This window comes from Hemibagrus wyckioides, linkage group LG04 (genome assembly GCF_019097595.1).
Source record: "Hemibagrus wyckioides isolate EC202008001 linkage group LG04, SWU_Hwy_1.0, whole genome shotgun sequence".
Taxonomy (NCBI): Eukaryota; Metazoa; Chordata; class Actinopteri; order Siluriformes; family Bagridae; genus Hemibagrus; species Hemibagrus wyckioides.
In genome coordinates, this window is record NC_080713.1 from 16,815,450 (window position 1) to 16,841,201 (window position 25,752).

The following is a 25,752-nucleotide window of genomic DNA, read 5'->3' on the forward strand; positions in this document are numbered from 1 at the left end:
TAAATATGTGAGAGGGGGCCCATGTTTTCTTAGCCACACAATACACTTTTTCTGATGTCATTACTTAAATAATTACTTTTTATTGGGCTCAATTTATTTCTATAACTGAGAAATATAAAAATCGACTACTTGACCAATGAGGCATTTTCTTTCGGTGTGTATCGGTCCTCTGTGCTGTTCCGGTGCGGTGCTGTAGGCGGCGCTGTTCGCTCTTTGTGTTTCTTTAGAAAGCTGTGCTGCTGCGAGTCTCTCTCAGTCTCCGTGCTGGTGTGTGTGTGAGAGTGTGAGAGAGAGTGAGAGAGAGTGTCTTCTCTTCAACCTTCAGTCCCGCACGGTTGCAGCAATGGCCCTGTTGAAATCGAGCAAGATTATTTCATCTGTTGGGGCGTATAGCCCAGTTCTGGGAGTCTTACCCATCCGCGCAAGGTAATTTATTCCCTTTTTAAACGAGCTGTGTTCAAAATAGTGGTAGTTTGGTTAGCTATGTTAGCCTCACGGCTTCTAACGGGTCATCTCCCATAATGCATCTCTCCAGTGGCCTGGAGCCTAGCTTGTTAATTAGTTAGCTGCTGAATTGTAGCACGTGTAATTAAGAAGCCAGTTCATAAACACAGTGATATCAGTGTAGTTTGATCGAATTCAGCAATTATGAAGGTCACAACAGGTAGCTAACTGGCTAAGCTACATCACTGGAAAGTTGCTAACCAACTGTGTTTGGTCGGTGTCACCTTGACATGAGTTAAACAGCGTGCTGCTCGTGGTAACTGACAAATGACATGAAAACACCTAGGACTAACTAGATAACCTGATAGTACAGCCTAATGTTGGCACCGAGTTAACTTGTGTGGCTTTATTATAGGAAAAAAAAGTCACGCCGCGTGAAAAATCATCCTGAGGCCTGTCAGTCAGGATGTCCAGACCCACGAGTTTTAGATCGCAATATATTTTTATTATTACTGTTATTTTGGATAATGCTTTCTGGTTGAATAAAAAAAAACACCGACTGCATTTGTGAAAGAAAGTAAATAAATAAATAAACGCGTGATTAATAATCACCTAGGTGATTTATGGATTAATTGTATAGTTTTTTTCCATGTGTTTGTCTCAAGATGTGCATTAGACTTTTTCCTCCCTCGTTTAGTTTTATATGTTTATTTAACCAATACAGTGCACTAATGATTGATCTCATTCAGATCTTTCCTGATCTTGCTTCTTAGTCACAGTAATGCTATTAGTCATGGTGTCAAGGTAAGTTGCTTTGCAAACGGATGTGGTGATGTGATGTCAGAGATGGTTTCTTATTACAGTGAAGTGAGCCAAAAAAAAGCACAGACATTTTCTTCAATTTATAAGTAATAACATGATGTTGCTTTCTGTGGCTGATGGAACAAAGTTCTGCATTATATCTGTATTAGTTTTGTCCTTGGGAGTGTTTATGGGTGGACTGGTTTTCACCAGGAGGGTGTATATTGAGTCCTGCATCTCATTGGATTATCATCCTTCCTGTTGGGGGTGGAGGAGTACTTACTTCTCACTATTGCAGCTCTTGCTACAAGCTGTAGTAGTACAGAATAGTTTACTAAATGAATGAACCAGCTATTCAAACACGTTATTATTTAGTCTGAGTGTACACTGAGAAGCAAGTGAACATGTGATTCTCAGAATAATAAAAGCATAATAGTTGTGGATACAGTTCACATGGATGGAAGAGAGATATTCATGCAGTTAACTCTTAACATGCAGCACAGCCATAGCAGCTTTTAAGTAACTGCTGGTTATTCTGCAAATAAATGTAAACATTGGTAATGTGATACACACACACAAAAAAAGCAGTTAATATTCAGGTAACAGTAGCAAATCTGTTATGAAATTCTCCTAATGAGTGTAGCCCCAGACTGCCTGAAAGACAGACTAGACTGTTGAACCTTAGATGTTGGCAAAACTCCAGATTCCTTAGAGACTACAGTCATTGAACCCTGGTACATTATAGGACTGGTAGTCATGCAATAAATATTTGACCTTTTTAACAAGGCTCTTGCAGTATACAGTTTTAGTTTTTTGGGGAAGACTTGTTTACAAAATGAACACTTTCAAATTATATGTTTAAATATAATATGTAGCCCTTATGTGTTCTCTTTATTTCTTTTATTATAGGCTGTGTTACAGAGGATGTCTAGCTTAGTCTTGACTTACAGCAGGTAGCATTGGATGTGCTTAAATTAATTTCACCTTCTGTGATGCAGCTCATGGTGGACTGAGGTACAGATGGGCCCACCTGATCCCATCCTTGGGGTGACTGAGGCTTTCAAGCGTGACACCAACCCCAAGAAGATGAACCTTGGAGTGGGGGCTTATCGTGATGACCAGGGAAAACCCTACGTTCTTAACTGCGTCCGCAAGGTGCAGCTTAAAATATCCCTTCCTCTTGAACTAGGGGCACCAGCTTAGAATAGATTCACACACTTGTCCAAACTAATCAATCTATTACTACCTAGAGAAAAAGCAGGGGGGTGTTTTAGTGGGTGTTTTTGCTGTTTTAGTTTAATGATATCTAGATGTTTAGTAAGTGTCATTCTGCCACTGCTAAGACTGCTGTTTTACTGTTATCTTTGGTGTTAACTTAAATTTGAAATGTCAAATAGTACCTTGTGCATTGTGGGTGTGTTCAGGCTGAGACTCAGATTGCTGCTAAGAAGTTGGACAAAGAGTACCTTCCCATTGGAGGCCTGGCAGATTTCAACAAGGCTTGTGCTCAGCTGGCTCTGGGACCTGACAATGAAGTCCTGAAGAGTGGCAGAGTAAGAAAAATGTTCTTGTATTTTCTGATTTTTATGACTTTTTTTTTAACTTTTGCCCCATCACTCAAACTGGTCTTCTTTTACCTCAGAGTATCACAGTTCAGACCATTTCAGGAACTGGATCTCTGCGTATTGGAGCCAATTTTCTGGTTAGTCTTTTTTTTTTCTCTCTAGCTTTCTTCCCATAATTTGAAGGCATGGTTATTCATGTTTTGTTATTCTTACTCGTTGCAGTCACGGTTCCACACTGCAGTGCGTGATGTGTACCTGCCAAAGCCCTCTTGGGGAAACCACACACCCATCTTCAGAGATGCAGGCATGCAGCTGAAGGCTTACACCTACTATGACCCGAAGACATGTGGCTTTGACTTTAAGGGAGCCATTAATGACATTTCAGTAAGGAACACAAGAAGTTTTATTCATTTGTTTTATGAGCTGACATTCATCACAACTAATTTTGACTTGTTTTTATATTTTAAAACAAATGTAGCTGCAACTTTATTTGATTTTCTTGTTGTAAAATATAAAACATATGTAAAATATTCTGATATCACTTTCAGTCTGCTGTCTAAAATTTGATATTTTAATTTTTTATACTGATTCTTGTTTTTGGGTGTATTCCAGGTAGGAAAATAACATTCTTTTATTTTTTTCATCATTGGAACATAATTCAGGTCTGAAAGGGTTAAGTAGTAAAATTCATGTAATTGACTGTTTAAAGGTAAAATTGCTATGCAAGTCTTTGACCTCACAGCCCACTATTTTGCAACACTTTAAGCTTTATTTGTTTACAATACTGTGATAAACCGACAGTTCTTTTAAGGCTTTTGTGTACTTATCTCCCACAGAAAATCCCAGAGAAGAGTGTGATTGTCCTGCATGCATGTGCTCACAACCCCACTGGAGTAGACCCTAGACCAGAGCAGTGGAAAGAGATGGCTGATGTGATCAAGGTGCTGGTTTTTGCACTTGTGAAAGTATAAAGTTGAAAGTAAAGTATTAGGAAATGTTAAGCTCTTTTTTTGTAACTATTTGTGCTAATGCTTAAATCTTTCTCTTCAATAGAAAAGAAATCTTTTGGTATTCTTCGACATGGCCTACCAGGGCTTTGCCAGTGGGGACATTGACCGAGACGCTTGGGCTGTGCGCCACTTTATTGAACAAGGCCACAATATTGTTCTCTCACAATCCTTTGCTAAGAACATGGGCCTGTATGGTGAGTGCTGATCAGATTAACATGCTTTTGTGTGTGCATTTAAGATTAAAACACAGTTATAATAGGCATTTTTATGTTTTATACGTATATAGTTTATCATCAGTTTTTACGATCAATGTACTGATCTTTCTTGATTTGTTCATTGAACTGTTGAGTTTTTACATTGCTATTTTTTCCCCCAATTATTATGCTCTTTTCTAACAGTCACTTCCATTGGTGTGATCATTACTGTTTTTCTTATAAACCAGCAGTTAGAACATTATATTTGAGTGTGACTGAGATGTGGGTATGTCTGGTGTCCAGGTGAGCGTGTAGGAGGTTTCACAGTTGTGTGTAAAGATGCTGAGGAGGCCAAGCGTGTGGAGTCCCAGCTGAAGATTCTCATCCGTCCGATCTACTCCAACCCCCCCTTGAATGGAGCTCGCATTGCTGCAACCATACTTAACACACCTGAACTCTACAGTGAGTGGTAAGTGTTTAATTAGGAATCTTTATCAGTAAATCATAAAACTGTAAAAGTATAGAAAATGCAAGAAAAATACCTGTTTTATTTCACGTTCATAGTTTTTCAATTTGCTTTGTTTTTCTCACTGAGACATCTAAAACTTGGAAGTAGCCTACACACATATGCAAGTGTGGCATAAACTTTTTCAAACATAATTTGCCAATCAACAAAAATAAATCCTAATCTTTATTTATTGTGTAATGTAGTCATTTCAGTTTACACTGCACCCAACTAATAAGTAATTGTAAAAAAAAATGCTTTATTCATTGAGCCTCAGACCTGTACTTTGTATCCATTTGTGGTTTAAGATATTGTGCAAATTGTCTGTACTGGATTGTCAGGTTGTTATAAACATGCTTTGTTATTTATGTCCAATAGGCTGGTGTGCGTGCAGGTTTTTATACCAATCAAACAGAAGCCAGACCTGATTCCACCTGTTTAATCAGTTGATCTTGGCTTTCAATAGACTCGGGTGTGGCCTCTGCTTGGTTGGAATGAAAACCTGCACCCACATTGGCTCTTTCCAGATAAGATTAGACACCTTTTGCTTTATATGAACAAATAAAATATTAGTCAATATTGTCTCTTGTGCCCAAATCTACATTCTGCACATTCCAATCAAAAGGTTTATAAAATAGGGTGTTATTTAATGTGTAAATGTAGGGCCAAAAGTTTATGGACATCTCACCATCAGACGTGGTCCTTCACCAAAGTTTTGCTACAAAGTAGGAAGAAAACAAATGTCTAGTATGTCTTTGTATGCAGTTACATTAGTTTCTCTTCACTGTGGCCACAAGCACATGCACAAAGCAAGGTCCTGGATTTCCAAGGTTGAAGTGGATCTCAGGTTGACCTGCACAAAGCCATGACCTCAACCCCAGTGAACACCTTTGGGATGAATTAGAAAGGTGACTTTGATTGACCCAGTGATTGACCTCTTTAATGCGCTTTTGGCTGAATGGGGAAAATCCTCAAAGCCATGGTCCAAAATATAGTGTTAAGTCTTCCCAGAAGAGTGGAGGTTGTTATAACAGTGCATGGGGGATTAAATCTGCAATGGGATGTTCAAGCACCTGTGGGCATGATGGTCAGATTGTCCACATAACTTGTAGGGCCACAAAGTGTAGGGAAAGAGTAAACAAAATTTGTTTTTGCTATTTTATAGGTTGGTTGAGGTGAAAGACATGGCAGAACGCATCATTAGGATGAGGGACATGCTGGTCTCGAATCTTAAAAAGGAGGGCTCCACTCACAACTGGCAGCACATCACTGACCAGATCGGCATGTTCTGCTTCACGGGCCTCAAGCCTGAGCAGGTTAGTCAAATAATATAATCCAACTAGTCTATTTTTCCTCAGTAGTTCATTTTAACATCTCCATATTCCTTTACTGTTCTTGTTCTTCTATCAGGTGGAACGTCTAATTAACGACTACTCCGTCTACATGACAAAGGATGGACGTATCTCCATGGCAGGCGTGACCTCTGGAAATGTGGGCTACCTTGCGCATGCCATCCATGCAGTTACCAAGTGAATCTAATGCATTGTAGATGTTGTATACTGTAGTGACGTTCACCTTGCACAAAAATGTCTCCCTTCTATTGGGCTTTATCTCGGGAGTGTGTTAAGTAGGAATTCATTGATTATTGTCAGCTCATCTTGATTGGCATTATTATTGTTTACCTGTTAAATGGGAAAAAGTATAGAATGAAAGCACTGCACTTAAAAATTTCCCTTTGAGTTGTGAAAGAGATCAAACTATTCTGATATTACAGAGTTCCCAAAGAGCACAATCGCCTAGTGGCTCTAGTTTTACTCAAGCTATTTTGCCCCCCACTCTGTTTGTCAGTAATGTTTCATCCGAAAAGTTGTAAATAGAATATTATGAATCCAAAGCACTTAAGAGAAAAATGAGACATGCAATAATTTGAGCTAGCAGATCTGCCCATTTACAATAATGCTAATTTCTAAACTGTTACAGACTTTTTCATCTGATGATTGGAGCCATGTTGTTTGTGTCAATAAAGATCTTGGGCCTTTAAAGCAAAAGCACTTTTTAGATGAGTTTGGGCAGCTAATGAAAAACTTGCTGCAAGATGTATATTGTAATGTGTGTGATTTTCCCACAAAATTAAAGCACTTCTAACCCGATATCTACATTACAAATCATAAACTGATACTGATAAATTAGCAACAATTTGGTAAAGCAGAATCAAATTTTTATTCCCATTTCTTTTGCACATCTGATTTAATCACTGATGGATGTAAATGTATTGTAGGTTATATGGATTGTTATTAGTATGAATGCATAATATATAATGGCTTATAAATATGCAGTTTGGTTGAAACTAGTTAAAATTTGCTTACTGGGTTTTCTTGACTCAATACATCAGCTGTCAATGTCCATTTTTTTCTCAACTGTAAAATGTGAAGTGTTATCTGCATAACAACTTCTAAACCATGTGCAGTAAACCAATAAAGATGAGCTTATCAAACCTGGTGTTTTCTAGTGGGCTTTCTTGTGAAGGTGATCTACTGCAATGTTCCTTAAAATTAGGTTTGCGATTAATTCAACAGTAGCTGTTTTCTGTATTTGACATGGATCTTTGTATAGCTGTATTTTTAGTTATGTTTAAGTAGCTTGCAGTAATAGAAACCTGTTCAAATACTCAGAAAGCTAAACAATGTGGTCAGCATTAAAGTTTGCAACCTGAAAGTTTACAGTAACGCATCATGTAAACTCGGGTCAGTGCTGGCGATGCAGAATGGGTGCCATTATTTTTGTTTCCTTCAGTCCATCTCTCCGTGCCTTATAGCGGCGCTGTAGCATCTTTAATGTTCCTCCTCAAGCAAGATCCTCCTTCATTCATGTAGGAGACACGATTGTCACTACTCGATCCGTACCGGAAACACGATTTGTACTGCGCATGTGCGGAAACTCGGGTTTTGTTCTGCAATAACTAATAGTTTTATACATTTTTATATATATATATATATATATATAATAAAAATAAATTTATATACGGATCGAGTGGCCACAACGATCACCTGCACCTGTTGTACCTGTAGTCAAAATTTTATTTGATTATATTTTGTTATTATTACTTATTGGACGTAAATACTGAATAAATTGTTAGAAAACATATTAAACTGTATTTTCTTAGAAAGCATTCGAATCATATTAAACCTGCGTATTCTCTCATATCTCTCATAAAATGTTATTTATATAATGTATTTCTTTAGTCGTATGAATCAATGTTTAGAGAAAAGTTTAAAACGAATCTTTCTTTGACCATTTAAATTAGGCGTTTATATGAAATACTGTAAACGGCGAAGAAGACCCAAGCTTTAAAAAGTCCAGTTCTGTCAGATTGTGTTATGAACATTTCAGTCATATACTTATTCATCTGTTTGATTAAAAAGTGCCATCTCCAGGTCCTCTATTGTATCTACAGCATCATTTAAGCTAGAACGAGCAGTTTGAACTGGATGCCTACTACAGCCCTGTGGGTTACTGCAGCTTTAATTACTTACGTGTTATGTTAAAGGTATTTGTGTAGTAGCTCCATGGCGTTATATGGGTCAGGTGTAAACAGTATGCTAAACGTGCGCCATCACACGCGTTATCTGGGCGTGCACCAGTCTGCTGTTATGCAACTGAACACCACTGATCTGGTTCCTCTAGTGTTTGCAAGGACATAGCTTTAGATCAGCTTACTGTAATCATCTGAGTGCATTTCTTAACGTGACTGTTCCGGTTTGCGACAGATGTCCGAGTCCACTCAGCGACCACCTTAAATTAGGGAGCAGGCTGTCAGGATAAACACAATCCACTCCGAAAGAAGGGATATATTAGGTGTTTTATTCGCATCATGAGTAACGCGTTTAAAAACTGCAAAACTGTCCTTGTAACCGGTGCTAACCGAGGCCTCGGTTTACAGATAGTTGAAAGCTTAGTAACTGGAGGATGTTGTCCAGGAAAGATCATCGCTACCGCACGCAATCCGGGCCAAGCGAAGGTAATCTGCAGTGACACTGTACCTTGGGGATGCACAGCACTGACCTTCACATACAATACTAACATTACTATGTATCACCTTTAATGTATCACCTATAATGATACAAAAGAGACATTTTTATATAGTCTATAGTAAGAATTTGCAAACATCAAGAACTGCATGTGATATAAATCATTTGCGTGTACTCTGTTCTGTTTAATTACAAGAAAGCACTAATAAAATGTGTATACTTTCTCTTCAATTCAATTTAGTTAGTATATTTATAGCACTTTTAACAATGGAAATTGCCTCAAAGCAGCTTTACAGAAATATAAAAATATAGAATTAAAATGACAAAGTTTTAAAATACATTAAAATGTTTTCCTAATGAGCAAGCCTAAGGCAATGGTAGCAAGGAACAACTCTCTGAGATGATATGTGGAAGAAACCATGAGAGGAACCAAACTGAAAAGGGAAACCATCCTTATTTGTGTGACATAAGAAAGTGAGATATAAATATACACTGATCAGGCATAACATTATGCCCGCCTACCTAATATTGTGTTGGTCCCCCTTCTGCTGCCAAAACTGCCCTGACCCATTGAGGCATGGACTCCACTAGATCCCTGAAGGTGTGCTGTGGCCCTTGTCAAACTCGCTCAAATCCTTACACTTGCCAGTTTCTTCTAATACATCAACTTTGAATGTTTACTTGCTGCCTAATATATCCCACCCACTAACAGGTGCCATGATGAGGAAATAATCAGTGTTATTCACTTCACCAGTGGTCATAATGTTATGCCTGATCTATCTATATATATATATATATATATATATATATATATATATATATATATATATATATATATATATATATATATATATAGTGTCCTTTCTAGAACTGTTTATAGTGAAGTGTAATTGTGCAACCAAGAGCTCCTGAGCAACTCCTGAGCAACTTTGGTTATTTGACTTGTTTTAACAGGAATTGCAGAGCCTGTCCAAGAATCATCCAAACATACACATTATCCCACTTGGTAAGATCTTAAAAAGCTTAGAACTTATGAATCTTATTGTTATGTTGAAGTGTTATGATTTTTATTATTTATCCTCCATTTTTTACCTTCCATCTGTCTAGATGTTGTCAGTGAAGAGAGTATAAAGAAGGCTGCTGTGGAGGTAGAACAGATTGTTGAGGAGGACGGCCTCAACTGCCTTATCAACAATGCTGGCATCAACGTCAGAGCCAACTTTGAAACAGTAACCGCCGAGAAAATGCTGGAGAACTTTCATACTAATTCTGTAGGACCCCTCATGATCACCAAGGTGATTTCTCCATCAGAAACCAGAGTAGATTTACACCAAACCTTCTTAAACTCTTAATAACTATATAACTATATGATTCACAGTAGTTACTGAATAATATGTTTAAATAACGAATAACTGAAAAATAAGCTGGGACTTTATTGGTTTAAGACATACTTTAAAATGGCTTTGGTAGTTATGGCTCCTTCTGTTAACTTCTGACACTTTGCTTGGCTAAACAATACAACTGTGACTACTGCTTATTTTTTAGTTGACCATTTTCTTCCATTAATAGTCGATAGGTAATATCATATGGCACCTTAAAACCCAATTGTACAGACAACTGTTAACATTTGGCGTTTTATTCAAGATCATTTATTGGGGTTTTATTCATGATGCTACATACACTATATTGCCAAAGGTTTTGGGACACCCCTCCAAATCATTGAATTCAGGTGTTGTTTTTCAGGGGTTGGGCTTGGCCCCTTAGTTCCAGTGAAAGGAACTCTTAATGCTTCAGTATACCAAGACATTCTGGACAATGTCATGCAACAGTTTGGGGATGGCCACTTCCTGTTCCAACATGACTGTGCACCAGTCCACAAAGCAAGGTTTAGATATACTATATTGCCAAAGGTTTGGAGCGGAGACTGGGACATCTGCCTTTACATGCACATGAATGTAATATGGAGTTGGCCCGCCCTATGCAGCTATAACAGCTTCAGCTCTTCTGGGAAGGCTTTCCACAAGGTGTGTTTATGGGAATTTTTGACCATTCCTCTAGAAGTGCATTTGTGAGGTCGGGCACCGATTTTGGAAGAGAAGGCCTGGCTCACAGTCTCCGCTCTAATTCATCCCAAAGATCAGGTTGATGTCACGACTGTGCAGGTCCTCCACACCAGACTCGCTCATCTATGTCTTTATGGACCTTGCTTTGTGCACTGGTACGCAGTTATGTTGGAACAGGAAGCGGTCATCCCCAAACTGTTCCCACAAAGTTGGGAGCATGAAATTGTATAAAATGTCTTGGTATGCTGAAGCATTAAGAGTTCCTTTCACTGAAACTAAGGGGCCGAGCCCAACCCCTGAAAACAACACCTGAACTCAATGATTTGGAGGGGTGTCCCATAGTGTATTTTTTTCTTTTTTCTTTTAGTTAAATCCGTTATCTTCCATTCTCTACACACCTACGTGCTGCAGTATTTATAAATAGATGTGGACATTAGACATGTTGTAAAGCAGTAAATGTACATTTCACATTAGTAATTTACTGGCCATTTTATTTCTCAGACCTTATCTAAAACCATGAAGCTGAATGCTGTTTCTCGTGGTTTGTTGTCAAGCTACATTTGCTACGCTTTATCGCCATCTTCTGGAGCATCATTTGCCCAGTATACATACAAGGAATTTTTTGATAATCTAGTCGTTAATTATAATTGAGTATTCCTATGTTATAGGTTAAAAGTAAATAGGTTAAAAAAATTTTTATACTGTCTTGATGTTTTTTCGGCCATCTGCCAGGCAATGCTTCCAATGTTGAAGCGGGCTGCTGTGAAAGGAGAAGGAATGGGCATCCACCGAGCTGCAGTCATCAACATGACCTCGCTCTTAGGCTCAGTGGAGCTCAACTGGGGAGAAGGTGCCAATGGCTTTAAATGGTACCCATACAGAACATCAAAGGTATGATCCACTCAGCAGTCTGCATTCAACATGCTGAGTAAAAACTCCAAATACAGTAGCTTGCTGTTAATGTTATCACTGTCTAAGTTGGTTATACATGGCTGTGTACATCAGGACATTATTGAGAATGGCTTTGCCGTTCTAATTAAGCCTTAAAAAAAAAGAAAATGCAGTTTATATAAAAATTATTTTGTGTTAGCAAAGAAAAATTAAGAATCTGCTGTCTCATGGACACTGTGGCAGAGCGCACTGAACATGATCACTAGATGTATGGCAGTGGACCTGGAGGCTGACGGGATTCTCTGTATGGCTATTCATCCTGGCTGGGTTCGCACAGATATGGGAGGGCAGGAGGTAAGCACTTCTCAAACAATTGTATCTAGTGTACCTTAGAGTAGAAAATAATGAAAATTAATTTGAAACAGGAAGTTAAGAAGTTATCGCTTAAAATTATCCCTATTTCAGATATTTGAAGCACTAAACATATACAGATAATGCATCTGTTTCTATAATTAAATTTAACTGGTTTATTACAAGCAACAGCATCATAATGTTCATTAGATTAGTCAGCAGTGTCTGTTACACAGAATATGTTGTTCAGGAAGATCATCTTTTCTTTACCGTCTTGTTTCTGCAGTCTCGATCCTCTTATTAGTAAACTTAAAAATAATGTCACAAACCATAGTTTTGCATTTAATTTCGCTCTTCTCTCTGCAGGCACCTCTAAATACAGAAGAGAGCATCAGCTCTGTCTTGGCTGTGATTGGCAGCTTGACTGAGAAAGATCATGGCACATTTTTGCATTACACTGGAGAAGCTCTGCCCTGGTGATGCCTATTAAAAACCATGGTGCTTTAATTCTTGCAATAGTTTGATAATACCAGATTCTTAAAAAATAATTCCACAATAGTTTAAAATTGTAGCCAATATATTAGGAGGAAAATATTGAAAGATTTGCTGATGTTTAATGTGCACTATACTGATATGAGTAAAACAGAATATCACTGTATATGAGAAAAGTCTCCTTAAGCAAGTATGTCTAAAATCTAACTGGAAAAATAAGTGCATTTATAGCATCTTATAGCTTGAAATATCTTGAAATAATAAATATTCTATATTTGTGTGTACTATTATGTAGAGAGCTGTTCAGACTGTGCTGTTCTGTTTTTATGTAATTTGTGAAGTAACGTTGTTGTCATTGGGCCACATGTTAACTAGCAAACAAACTTAAAACAAACAAAACACCTTACTTTCATCCATCTTGTTAGTTACTTTTAGCTGTGTTTTTCATCCAGTAACAAGGTATCAGTGCTTATTATAAAAAGAAGTCGAATAATTGGACTTGAAAAGTTGCATAATTCCATATGTAGTTTTTAATATAACAAGCACGCATTTTTATTCTTACACTATAATTCTAAAGATGTCTTTTTACTGAGTTTTTTTTTTCCAGTTTCAATTGTGCTGGATTTTTCAGTTTAATGGAATGATATACATGATTTGAAGAACTGCTTGTATACAGTATATATTTAAACAGCATTTAGACATTTTGCTAAGGTTACAGTAGTGCAGCGTGACTGTGTACATACTCTCTCTGAGTTCCTTAATAAGAAGGGAAACGAGAGGCTTTCAAACACCTGATAAATAAGAAAGTGCTCTGACTGGTTTTCCCTTGTGTTTGCTGATCATCCGTCAGCTGATGTCTGCAGTCAGTCTAGTTGAAGATGAATACAAATTGAAGCAACATATATCACCAACCAGAGCTGAAGTCTATCGACAACCAGAACTGAGAATTTATTTTTTTTAAGGTACTGTTCTTTTTTTTCAAGCAAGGAAGAAAGAAAACTAATGTTTGAAGATATAGTAGTTAAACTTAAGAATTTAATAGTTAAATTTAATAGTTATTGATATTGTTTGGACTGATTCTCAAATAATTCTCTATATATTTATAATTTTCAAATTTGTCATGTTTGCGAAGTTAGAAAAGGTTGATTCATTAAATTGCACATTAGTCTTTTCTTTCAAAACTCTGACTGGCTTTATAACAAAGTGCATAGTCGAGCAAGAAGTGTCCATATCACACATGCTCTGTGTTCATGTTTTGCAAATTGTTGTATGTTGTTTGAACAACCAGCAGAACAGATCAGTTAAAGTAACAGACAGAATTAACACACTGTAACTCCTCAATAGGAGTGCTGTACATGGAAGGGGAAAATGTCGCTGTCAACTACTTCTGGGAACTCCATGTGGGATATTCAGATACCATTCTCAGAGGAAGTTAAGTACTGGGCTTTAGGGATTTCTGTTTTTCTTTTTCTCATTGCCATCTGTATACTGATATGGCAAATTCATCGATACTACACACAACTGACTGATTCGAGGCATACTGGTATGTTCCATAGCAAAAATCATAATTATACATTTGTAAAATCAGAGAATAAATGCTTTGTTGTTGATATTGTAAATACAATGAAAAATTATTGTCCAGTCCAGACAATTAAGTAGAGATCTGTGATGTAGTGAGAAACTGCATGTAGAATAGAGTGTAATACATTTGAATATTTAATTGCAGTTAATAGCTCAGTATTAGGCATCCAGTCTGCAAAAAATGCAACATCTCAAAGCTTACAGATATTCAACAACCAGGTAAGTCAAACAGCCATCATGTAATGTAAGTGACTTCAGTGATCACACATTCACATTCAGCCCCATAGTAGATCATTTTTACACAATCTTATTCCAAATGTGCCTATGGTGCTTCATTTTCCTTTGCACTTTATTCTAGATAAAATCAAACAATATAACTCAAAAAAAAAATTTCATCTCCATTAAGATCCATCCTTCTCTTTTAGCTGTATTTTCACCGTGATGAAGTAGGAGGTTTAAGTTACTGTCTGTCCAGCAGCTCTGATCTGGCCAGCAGTACTGACAGTCTCTTGGATGTGGATAAGGAACACATTCAGGGCATGCTGCGATTCTCACTCTTCTATGATCAGCTGCAGTCTCAGTTGGTGGTGACTGTATTGGACGCAAGAGGCCTGGCAGCACGAATGTTCAGTCAGAGTGTGACCCCATTTGTCCATGTACGAGTGCTGTGTTTAGCAGTGGAGGCTGAAGAGCAACAGCTCACTTGTGTGCTTCAGGAGTGGCAGACACGCCCAGTTAAGGACAGCTGCAACCCTACATTTGGGGAGAGGTTTTCCTGCACAGTGACTAAGGAGGAAATGCCAAGGGTCACAGTGCGGCTGGAGGTAAGGAAGCCTGATTCGTATGAAACCAGACCCTGTAAAGTGTGTGATTCTTGTCTTGTGTAATGACATGTGCTTTCCATTGCCTTTAAAGTTTGAAGTGTGATCAGATTTCACTTGTGGCTTTGACAAAATTTAAACAGAAATGTTGGGTGGTTAATTCTGAAGCTTTACATTTTGGTATTTTACTAAATAATGTTTAAATAATTTATTTGTCTCTGCGAAATGCTTGTAAAGAGTTCCTCATTTGATGATGTCCTTGTAAGCCTCTGGACTGAAAGTTTTCCTGTCCAAATAAACAAATACGTATTTGTCCCCTTCCCCTTAAGTATTTGTCACTCTAGATTCACATACTTATAAAAATGTAAGGAACAAACAAAAATGTTTTTAAATGATTCTTTCATCTATTGAGGCAAAAAAGGGTATGCAACACCTATAGCACCCATTTGAAAAAGATGCTCTGTGAGGGTGTAGTATGATCCCATCAGGTTGCATTTTGCATTGTGTCTTCTGTTCATACATACTGATCCTTATTAATTACTTATGTGATTGTATCTTGTTTCTGTATTAAGAATTATTTTGTCATTTTAGGTGAGAGATTTTAATAAATACTCTAGACACGGTATTCTGGGAGAGGTCCGGGCATCTTTGAAAGGTCTAAATATCTTATATCCTTTGGAAATGCTGGCAGACCTACAGCAAGCAAAGAAAGTGAGTCTATATTTTTAGGAGGAATACAAACAAAAAAAGAAGAAGTCAGAGCAAGACTTTTCAAGTTCTTGTTTAATATCCTAAGCAAAAGGTTTATTCAGAGCAAATTCCCATGTTTGCTTAATTGAGTACTTAAGGTATTAAAGTTCAGCATGACGCAAATAAATACTGTTTATTTTAAACCAGAAAAAGTAAATGAACCATTTCTCCAATTTTGTTGCACAATTCTGAATATTTCAATATTATTATAAGCCTATTTAAGTGATAATGGTATGTGTATTTTTTGGTAACAGTTCCTAACATACTTTTGGTTTGTTAGAAACTCAGCACTTCTGACACTCGAGAGGTTTCTGTAGTCTGCTATATAACCAGTATAACTTTTCATTTTGCAGGACATTGTTGGTGAGGTACTTCTGTCTCTCAAATATATGCCCACTTCTCATAGGCTGGAAGTGGGAGTCCTGAAGCTCAGGATGGTTTTCCGTTCTAGTAAGGTGGAAAAAGGTAAAACAAACTTTATTTTTTTGTGAAAACATGCTGAGATGCATTCTAAACATATTTGAGTTACATTGCACTTTAAAGATCATCAAAAGGAACAAATTTATAATGTTTGGTCAATTAACTGAGCTAATGCAGATTGTTGTAATAAATTATATATTGCTCTAAAGAATTTCACCTGTTTGTTTTCAGCTCTATATGTCAAAACCAAAATTGTGTGTAACCAGTGTGTAATTAGACAACAGAGAACCCCTGAGAGGACTCGTTGGGATGTGACTGTGTTCAATGAGGTCCTGATCTTCACTCTACCAGAAGCTCAGATTAGGGAATGCATCCTCACTTTATCTGTCTATGAGCTCTGTCCCCCAAAGAGGTCCAAGTGCCTAATTGGTAGGCTAAGCTTTGGAAAGACTGAAAATGTGGAGGATGAGCACTGGAGGCTAATGATACATGCACTTCGTCAGCCAGTTGCTAAGTGGCATTTACTCTACTTATAAAAGTAGCTACACCATGGACATAATTATAGACTTGACACAATGAAGACTATTGTGAAATTTTAGCTCTAGAAATTTTAGGGCATGGACTTTTCGATCAAAACATACGAAACGTGAAAAACTAACAAAAGATATAAAAATGCATGTTAAAAGAGCTCACTTTGTTTTACACTAGTTACCAATGTGACTTTGGTTCTGTGAAGGTCAATGAATTGCCGTGGGCAGTGAGAATCATGTGAAAGCTGCTCAGAGTGACTATCACACTCACTCCACTGGGAGGACCTACATTGTTGTAGAATCTGGAAAAAAGGTAATAGTCAACTAGAAACTGCACAAACGTCCTGGAGCAGCACATCTCTAAATAATGCCCTAATTAAAATACATAATAAATATGCTATATATTCTTTTTAAATGCTATAACACTGTTCATATATATATATATATATATATATATATATATATATATATATATATATATATATATATATATATATATATATATATATAAAACTATAACTATAACTATATGATTGTACTGTATGGTGTTTATAAATACATTACCATAAAATGTACTTTTGTCATTTCATTTCATAGATACACTTGTTAGATGCCTTGTTTATGTATTCATTGTATTGTTTAAATGTCTTTATGGTATATTTTTGCAATTTGTCTTTGACAGTTACTGTAATAATGCTATAGGAATGTAGTATGGGAAAATGTGGGGTGGAAATCCCATTTCTTCTTGGTATTATAGTTAAACACTGTTTAATTACACCTTTAAGCAATTCTTTTATGAACATTTGATATTTTTTCACATTAGGTTGGCATAATAGAGCAGTGGGTAGCGTTGATGCCTCACAGCTCAGATTACTTGTTTAATCCTGGATTTGTTTTCTGTCTGTGTAGACTTGTTTTTACCTCCCCTTGTGTGCACTTTGCTTGATGGGTTTATTGCTGCAAGCATATGTATGCTAGTAAAATTGCAGTTAATTATGCTAGTAAATTTGTAAGTATTTTTAATATGGACTGCTCAAATATTCAAATAATAACTAAGCTGCAGTCAAAGCCTAGAAAGAGGCTTCACAAAAAAGAGTGCAACAGTTTGTAAAAAAAAAAAAAAAAAACAGTTATTGCAAGAAAGGAACATTTGACCAAAAATTGTTGAGCGTAGTTTGCAGTAATTTACTTTAAGTCTATCTGTTCCTATTATTTTTCTTTAATTTTCTTGTACATGTCAGGAAATAAAAGCTGAAAGCTGATCATCTCATATTCATCTTTTGATCTCGCTGTTTTAATACTTTCGGAGGGGGGTGTGTGTGTGTGTGTGTGTGTGTACATTAAATTCAGCTTCCACAAAACTAATTTTAAACTTTTTTTAATCTGTGTTTGCCAAGAGCACACTAGAGCTGTATTATTTGTCTCCACAAGATGGCTCCTGAAACACACCAACATATGAAGGTAATGGGCAATGCACTGAAACACTGGCAATGCAGTGATCAAATTAAAAAAAAATAAGAATGGACTCACTGACTATAACATACTTATATCTATCTGACTATAACATACTATCTATCTATCTATCTATCTATCTATCTATCTATCTATCTATCTATCTATCTATCTATCTATCTATCTATCTATCTATCTATCTATCTATCTACACTATATTGCCAAAAGTATTCGCTCACCTGCCTTGACTTGCATATGAACTTAAGTGACATCCCATTCCTAATCCATAGGGTTCAATATGACGTTGGTCCACTCTTTGCAGCTATAACAGCTTCAACTCTTCTGGGAAGGCTGTCCACAAGGTTTAGGAGTGTGTTTATGGGAATTCTTGACCATTCTTCCAGAAGCGCATTTGTGAGGTCACACACTGATGTTGGACGAGAAGGCCTGGCTCTCAGTCTCCGCTCTAATTCATCCCAAAGGTGTTCTATTGGGTTGAGGTCAGGACTCTGTGCAGGCCAGTCAAGTTCATCCACACCAGACTCTGTCATCCATGTCTTTATGGACCTTGCTTTGTGCACTGGTGCACAGTCATGTTGGAAGAGGAAGGGGCCAGCTCTAAACTGTTCCCACAAAGTTGGGAGCATGGAATTGTCCAAAATGTCTTGGTATGCTGAAGCATTCAGAGTTCCTTTCACTGGAACTAAGGGGTCAAGCCCAGCTCCTGAAAAACAACCCCACACCATAATCCCCCCTCCACCAAACTTTACACTTGGCACAATGCAGTCAGACAAGTACCGTTCTCCTGGCAACCGCCAAACCCAGACTCGTCCATCAGATTGCCAGATGGAGAAGCGCGATTCGTCACTCCAGAGAACGCATCTCCACTGTTCTAGATTCCAGTGGCGGTGTGCTTTACACCACTCCATCCGACGCTTTGCATTGCACTTGGTGATGTATGGCTTGGATGCAGCTGCTCGGCCATGGAAACCCATTCCATGAAGCTCTCTGCGCACTGTTCTTGAGCTAATCTGAAGGCCACATGAAGTTTGGAGGTCTGTAGCGATTGACTCTGCAGAAAGTTGGAGACCTCTTCGCACTATGCGCCTCAGCATCCGCTGACCCCGCTCCGTCAGTTTACGTGGCCTACCACTTCATGGCTGAGTTGCTGTCGTTCCCAAACACTTCCACGTTCTTATAATACAGCTGACAGTTGACTGTGGAATATTTAGGAGCGAGGAAATTTCACGACTGGATTTGTTGCACAGGTGGGATCCTATCACAGTTCCACGCTGGAATTCACTGAGCTCCTGAGAGCGACCCATTCTTTCACAAATGTTTGTAAAAACAGTCTGCATGCCTAGGTGCTTGATTTTATACACCTGTGGCCATGGAAGTGATTGGAACACCTGATTCTGATTATTTGGATGGCTGAGCGAATACTTTTGGCAATATAGTGTGTGTATATATATATATAAATATATATACAAACATTTGTGAAAGAATGGGTCGCTCTCAGGAGCTCAGTGAATTCCAGTGTGGAACTGTGATAGGATGCCACCTGTGCAACAAATCCAGTCGTGAAATTTCCTCGCTCCTAAATATTCCACAGTCAACTGTCAGCTGTGTTATAAGAACGCGGAAGTGTTTGGGAACGGCAGCAACTTGGCCATGAAGTGGTAGGCCACGTAAACTGACGGAGCGGGGTCAGCGGATGCTGAGGCGCATAGTGCGAAGAGGTCACCAACTTTCTGCAGAGTCAATCGCTACAGACCTCCAAACTTCATGTGGCCTTCAGATTAGCTCAAGAACAGTGCGCAGAGAGCTTCATGGAAAGGGTTTCCATGGCCGAGCAGCCACATCCAAGCCATACATCACCAAGTACAATGCAAAGCGTCGGATGCAGTGGTGTAAAGCACGCCGCCACTGGACTCTAGAGCAGTGGAGACGCGTTCTCTGGAGTGAAGAATTGCGCTTCTCCATCTGGCAATCTGATGGACGAGTCTGGGTTTGGCGGTTGCCAGGAGAACAGTACTTGTCTGACTGCATTGTGCCAAGTGTAAAGTTTGGTGGAGGGGGGATTATGGTGTGGGGTTGTTTTTCAGGAGCTGGGCTTGGCCCCTTAGTTCCAGTGAAAGGAACTCTGAATGCTTCAGCATACCAAGACATTTTGGACAATTCCATGCTCCCAACTTTGTGGGAACAGTTTGGAGCTGGCCCCTTCCTCTTCCAACATGACTGTGCACCAGTGCACAAAGCAAGGTCCATAAAGACATGGATGACAGAGTCTGGTGTGGATGAACTTGACTGGCCTGCACAGTGTCCTGACCTCAACCCGATAGAACACCTTTGGGATGAATTAGAGCGGAGACTGAGAGCCAGGCCTTCTCGTCCAACATCAGTGTGTGACCTCACAAATGCGCTTCTGGAAGAATGGTCAAAAATTCCCATAAACACACTCCTAAACCTTGTGGACAGCCTTCCCAGAAGAGTTGAAGCTGTTATAGCTGCAAAGGGTGGACCGACGTCATATTGAACCCTATGGATTAGGAATGGGATGTCACTTAAGTTCATATGCGAGTCAAGGCAGGTGAGCGAATACTTTTGGCAATATAGTGTATCTCTCCCATCATTATCACGTCCCCTCTTTTTTACGAATGTCTCTTACCTCATATCAAACCTAGATGCAGCAGTGCCATTTTAAGTCGCTAATAGTTTTTTTTCTTATAAGGGTTATAATAGTCAGATAGTTCAAAACTGTTTATATTTTAATTCATTTTATCTTATGTTGAATAAGCAGATAAATAAGTGGCAATATTTGGAATGTGACTCATAAGAAATGATAGTCTTACCAACTGTGGGTTACTCTGCTGTTCAAGGCCATTCCCATGAATTCCTCTCCACGATGTGGGATGTGAAACTGTCTAGTGTTTGTTAAATATATCATGTCAGGTGGGCCTCACAGCACAATTCCACAACCTTGTAAATGATAAACATTCTCCTAGTTTCTGCTGTCCTTTGTGTAATTTGCTTGGTGAATGCTTATTCACCTCTTTTGTATCATAAATGGCAGTGGTGGCTAATATGGTTCCTACACTATATTGGCAAAAGTTTTGGGACACCCTTCCAAATCATTGGATTGAGGTGTTGTTTTCAGGGGTTGGGCTTGGCCCCTTAATTCCAGTGAAAGGAACTCTTAATGCTTCAGCATACCAAGACATTTTGGACAATTTCATGCTCCCAACTTTGTGGGAACAGGTTTAGGAGTGTGTTTATGGGAATTTCTGACCAGTCCGCTAGATGTTGGACGAGAAGGCCTGGCTCGCAGTCTCTGCTCTAATTCATCCCAAAGGTGTTCTAGCAGGTTGAGATCAGGACTCTGTGCAGGCCAGTCAAGTTCCTCCACACCAAAATCGCTCAACCATGTCTTTATGGACCTTGCTTTGTGTACTGGTGTGCAGTCATGTTGGAACAGGAAGGGGTCATCTCCAAACTGTTCCCACAAAGTTGGAAGCATTATAGTGTCCAAAATGTCAAAACAACACCTGAATTCAGTGATCTGGAGGGGTGTCCCAAAACATCTGGCAATATAGTGTATCTAATCCTGAGTCAATCCATTCATTTCTGTATGTGACTTGTCCTCTATTCAGATGTCTTTACAAAAGTATTATGCCTCTTTTTTAAGCATTCCTTTTTTATGCAGTGTAGTATATTTTATGCTCATCTTTTTTCTGTTTATATGTAAACCAAGTTTACTTTGGCAGAGATTCCCACACTGGCATAAAAAACAGTTAACACTTGGGTGCTATCCTGTCACAATCTAATTCACCTAAGGGCTTGGTTGGAATTTTCACTAGGAAAAAAACAAGGCCACTTTAAATGCCATATACTGAAGACATTTGTGTTTGAGTGTTAAACAGCTTAGAACATGGTCCTTTATTTTTTTAGGTGATCTTTTGTTTTTCAAGTGGCCAAAAATATTGGAACATGTCACTAAGAGGTGTTTTTGTGGTTCAGGTAATTTCCATATTTATCTGATTTTAGGTGAGCAAAAGTTTTAGAACAGAGAAGAACAGAGTAAATAGTGCACAACATGTAGGAATGTTTGGTTTTATATCTATTGCTTGCTTTCTCTCTTCTGTCTCCTTTTCAGAAGGTGAAATTCATGTTCAGTTAGATTAAGGTTAAGGTTTAGGCCTATCACTTGTTCTTGGGTTATCCTGTATCTCAGTTGCTACTGTACTTTTTTTCTCACACCCTCTGATCTCTTTGCATAAGTTTTCTTATGCTGGAACAAAAGAGATACAGAGAGACTAAATTTTTCCCATATGCGGTAATAAAATTGCCCTTGGGATATAGAAGGTACTGCCTTTGTATTTTATATTCTGTACAGTGCAGAATAATTAGTGACTTTTTGCACTAAGCAATAGACCTGCTATGTCATGAACTGTATTGTTGTTGTTATTGTTGAACAAAGCTATATTTCAATTTAGTGGGCAGCTGTGTGCCTTTTATTCATGTTATTACCTTGCCTTCATTTTCACACTACAGAAACTGTGCTCAGTTTATGACTATATAGTACCAATAAGTCAACCTTATCTGACAGATTTATTAATTACTTAGTCTAAATAAAATAATGGAATGTGGCGCAATATTTGTTAATTTGTTAATTAAATGTTAAGTGTTAATCAGCCATATGTTAGCAAACCTTGGTTCTGACCAGGTGATGTTCAGATCCCTCTTTACTTACAGTCCAATACTATGTTGTGTATACTGTATGCATTTTTTAAATTAGCTGCTTTATTTACAGCTGTGTCATAACCAGTGCTTTAGACATTTCCAGATGTTCTCCATTGGCATCCATTAAATGGGCAGATTTACCACATGCTCTGTCCATCACTAGGCCAAATGAAAAAAAACCTTAGGTGTCAGCAGCGGCTCTCTGACTGCTTCTCATATTTGCACTTTCATAAATTAATAGTTTAATAGTAATAGCATTGTGCCCTTGTAACTTCCTCTAACTAGCAATGGACAAAAGCTTATAATCAGTTCACACACTATGCATAAGTGGAATAAGAGATGCGGAGAGACTGCAGAGAATGCGGTTATAAGTAACAAAGCCTCTTGCTGCTATAAATATCTTGTCTTCTCTCTAATCTTCACGAGTTCTGTAGTGACATGCAGTTTTATGCCGAAATTTGATCAGTATCAAACAAGGTTTACAAATAAGGTTTAATGTGGTATTAGTGGAGATGGAGCACACAAAACTCACTGTCTAAACAAAATCATTTCTATTATGACATTAATACGTCTTTCAAAACAACCACATGAGTCCAACAAAAACATCTGGCAAGCAGCCAACAGTCGTTAGTTATCATGTAAACAACACTGCTGTGAACCTTCTAAGTAGTTAGTATGAGTAAATTAGTTACAAGCAGCCACACAGTAGGACATTACATGGTATCCACTTGGTATGTATATTGAGCTTTGTTTAGAGTCTTGACTACAACCTCATGTTGATGTTTTGTTAAAGATTAGACTGCAATACAAAATGTCTATCTAGGGCAGATTATGATTCTGAAGGCAAATTCGATGCTATTTGACTTTTGACTGGAAATTGCAAATAAAGAAAGCAACCAACAACAGCTTGCTTGGCAAAATAAGATAAGATTCTATGATTAGCCCTTTCCAACCCAGCAAATTTACTTTCTTCAGAAATGTTTTTAAAAGTTGCTAATATAGTCTAATATATATAGCCTAATTTTTCTGAACTGTAGGTCATGCTCCAGATGACTGTAAAGTCGTGCTATGACTTCAATCTAGGTAGCAAGCTAATTTATTTCAGCAGATGGACCAAATATCAGTGGGCCTGTAGTCTCCAAACTTAAAAAGTCTTAAAAAGTAAAGTTAATATAATACTGTGCAAAATACAGTACATGCAAAGAAATGTTTAAAGCAAAGGTGCTGTCTTTTCAACAACAGAAACTGTGTCAAAATCCAACTCCCAGAGTGCAATAAGAATGAGCAAACAAAGACGTGATCAGGGAACAAGGTCAAGGTGCATGCAATGGCCAGGCAATTAACAAATCTTGATACAAAACTCAGAGTTCACCTTGTTCCTTTCATTATCAAGCCATTATATTTAGATTACTATTCTGTCCTGTTTAGATCCTGTTTCCGGTTTTCTGTTGCCTAGTCAGTGTTGTTTGTTGATCACCTGGCAATTGCCTGCACCTTGACTTTGTTCCTATGTCTTTGTATTGATTGGCAAGTTTAATAAAGTATTTTATATCTGCATCTGGGTCCATGTCTGTCTACAGATGGATAGCTTCAAAAATAATTAAATTAAATGTAAAAATAAAATAAAATAAATAAAATATAAAATACTATAATGTGCATTTAGCACTTATGGCTCTTATTACAGTGAGGGAAAAAATGATTTGATCCCCTGCTGATTTTGTACGTTTGCCCACTGACAAAGAAATGATCAGTCTGTAATTTTAATGGTAGGTTTATCTGAATAGTGAGAGACAGAATAACAACAAAAAAATTCCAGAAAAACACATTTCAAAAAAGTTCTACATTGATTTGCATTTTATTGAGTGAAATAAGTATTTGACCCCTTTGCAAAACATGACTTAGTACTTGGTGGCAAACCCTTGTTGGCAATCACAGACGTCAGATATTTCTTGTAGTTGGCCACCAGGTTTGCACACATCTCACATCTTAAGGAATTCCTTAAGGAACTCCTCTTTGCATCCATGACCCATTTTCAATGCCCTGGTTGAGGGAAGGAGGTTCTCACTCAAGATTTGACCATTGTCTCTTTGATGCAGTGCAGTTGTCCTGTCCCCTTAGCAGAAAAACACCCCCAAAGCATAATGTTTCCACCTCCATGTTCGACGGTGGGGATGATCTTCTTGGAGTCATAGGCAGCATTCCTCCTCCAAACACAGCGAGTTGAGTTGATGCCAAAGAGCTGGATTTTGGTCTCATTTGACCACAACACTTTCACCCAGTTCTCCTCTGAATCATTCAGATGTTCACTGGCAAACTTCAGATGAGCCTGTACATGTGCTTTCTTTAGCAGGGGGACCTTGCGGGCGCTACTGGATTTCAGTCTTTCACGGCGTAGTGTGTTACCAATTGTTTTCTTGGTGACTGTGGTCCCAGCTGCCTTGAGATCATTGACAAAATCCTCCAGTGTAATTCTGGGCTGATTCCTCGCCGTTCTCATGATCATTGAAACTCCATGAGGTGAGATCTTGCATGGAGCCCCAGACCGAGGAAGATTGACAGTCCTTTTTTGTTTCTTCCATTTGGGAATAATCGCACCAACTGTTGTCACCTTCTCACCAAGCTGCTTGGCGATGGTCTTGTAGCTCATTCCAGCCTTGTGTAGGTCTACAGTCTAGTCCCTGACATCCATGGACAGCTCTTTGGTCTTGACCATGATGGAGAGTTTGGAATCTGATTGATTGCTTCCTTCTGTGGACAGGGTGTCTTTCATACAGTTAAAGAGCTGAGATTAAGAGCACTCCCCGAGAGTGCTCCTACTGTAATCTCACCTCCTTACCTGTATAAAAGACACCTGGGAGCCAGAAATCTTTCTGACTGATAGGGGATCAAATATTTATTTCACTCATTAAAATACAAATCAATGTAAAAACTTTTCTTTTTTTTGTTGTTATTCTGCCTCTCACTGTTCAAATAAACCTACCATTAAAATTACAGACTGATCATTTCTTTGTCAGTGGCAAACGTACAAAATCAGCAGGGGATCAAATAATTTTTTCCCTCACTGTACCTGTGCGACAAACCTTCTCAGGTACAATTAGTGCACCTTTATAAGGA

The 25,752-nt window shown here is 38.2% G+C and overlaps 3 protein-coding genes across 4 annotated transcripts; all 3 read left to right on the forward strand.

The window, feature by feature from the left end:
* Window positions 1–246: 246 nt before the first annotated feature.
* got2a (glutamic-oxaloacetic transaminase 2a, mitochondrial) lies at window positions 247–7,013 on the forward strand. The gene is made up of 10 exons (XM_058387580.1): window positions 247–426; window positions 2,244–2,400; window positions 2,670–2,798; window positions 2,888–2,947; window positions 3,033–3,194; window positions 3,647–3,751; window positions 3,864–4,014; window positions 4,318–4,483; window positions 5,685–5,835; window positions 5,930–7,013. Exons 1-10 carry the CDS (start codon window positions 344–346, stop codon window positions 6,050–6,052), a joined length of 1,287 nt encoding a protein of 428 aa, XP_058243563.1. The 5' UTR covers window positions 247–343; the 3' UTR covers window positions 6,053–7,013.
* A 1,089-nt stretch (window positions 7,014–8,102) lies between these two features.
* si:dkey-12e7.4 (uncharacterized protein LOC558132 homolog) lies at window positions 8,103–12,628 on the forward strand. The gene is made up of 6 exons (XM_058387583.1): window positions 8,103–8,537; window positions 9,502–9,553; window positions 9,655–9,842; window positions 11,343–11,501; window positions 11,745–11,855; window positions 12,219–12,628. Exons 1-6 carry the CDS (start codon window positions 8,391–8,393, stop codon window positions 12,330–12,332), a joined length of 771 nt encoding a protein of 256 aa, XP_058243566.1. The 5' UTR covers window positions 8,103–8,390; the 3' UTR covers window positions 12,333–12,628.
* Window positions 12,324–16,892, forward strand: syt19 (synaptotagmin XIX). 2 transcript variants are annotated; one of them, XM_058387581.1, is made up of 7 exons: window positions 12,324–12,350; window positions 13,195–13,306; window positions 13,689–14,144; window positions 14,404–14,749; window positions 15,338–15,457; window positions 15,850–15,961; window positions 16,148–16,892. In XM_058387581.1, the coding sequence occupies exons 3-7, from the start codon at window positions 14,107–14,109 to the stop codon at window positions 16,450–16,452; spliced, it is 921 nt and encodes a 306-aa protein (XP_058243564.1). In that variant the 5' UTR covers window positions 12,324–12,350; window positions 13,195–13,306; window positions 13,689–14,106; the 3' UTR covers window positions 16,453–16,892. The 2 variants fall into 2 exon arrangements, with proteins under 2 accessions (XP_058243564.1, XP_058243565.1); XM_058387582.1 differs by lacking the exon at window positions 12,324–12,350 and having other exon boundaries at window positions 14,351–14,749.
* The last annotated feature ends 8,860 nt before the right edge of the window (window positions 16,893–25,752 follow it).

Bases quoted from the DNA above. Each gene is read 5' to 3' on its own strand.
- got2a (XM_058387580.1), top strand. From the start codon at position 344: ATGGCCCTGTTGAAATCGAGCAAGATTATTTCATCTGTTGGGGCGTAT. The intron at 3,195-3,646 runs GTAAGGAACACA...TATCTCCCACAG, and splicing joins GAGCCATTAATGACATTTCA to AAAATCCCAGAGAAGAGTGT. The intron at 4,484-5,684 runs GTAAGTGTTTAA...GCTATTTTATAG, and splicing joins CCTGAACTCTACAGTGAGTG to GTTGGTTGAGGTGAAAGACA.
- si:dkey-12e7.4 (XM_058387583.1), top strand. From the start codon at position 8,391: ATGAGTAACGCGTTTAAAAACTGCAAAACTGTCCTTGTAACCGGTGCT. The intron at 8,538-9,501 runs GTAATCTGCAGT...TTGTTTTAACAG, and splicing joins GCAATCCGGGCCAAGCGAAG to GAATTGCAGAGCCTGTCCAA. The intron at 9,843-11,342 runs GTGATTTCTCCA...GCCATCTGCCAG, and splicing joins GACCCCTCATGATCACCAAG to GCAATGCTTCCAATGTTGAA.
- syt19 (XM_058387581.1), top strand. From the start codon at position 14,107: ATGCAACATCTCAAAGCTTACAGATATTCAACAACCAG. The intron at 14,145-14,403 runs GTAAGTCAAACA...TCTGTCCAGCAG, and splicing joins TACAGATATTCAACAACCAG to CTCTGATCTGGCCAGCAGTA. The intron at 15,962-16,147 runs GTAAAACAAACT...GTTTGTTTTCAG, and splicing joins TTCTAGTAAGGTGGAAAAAG to CTCTATATGTCAAAACCAAA.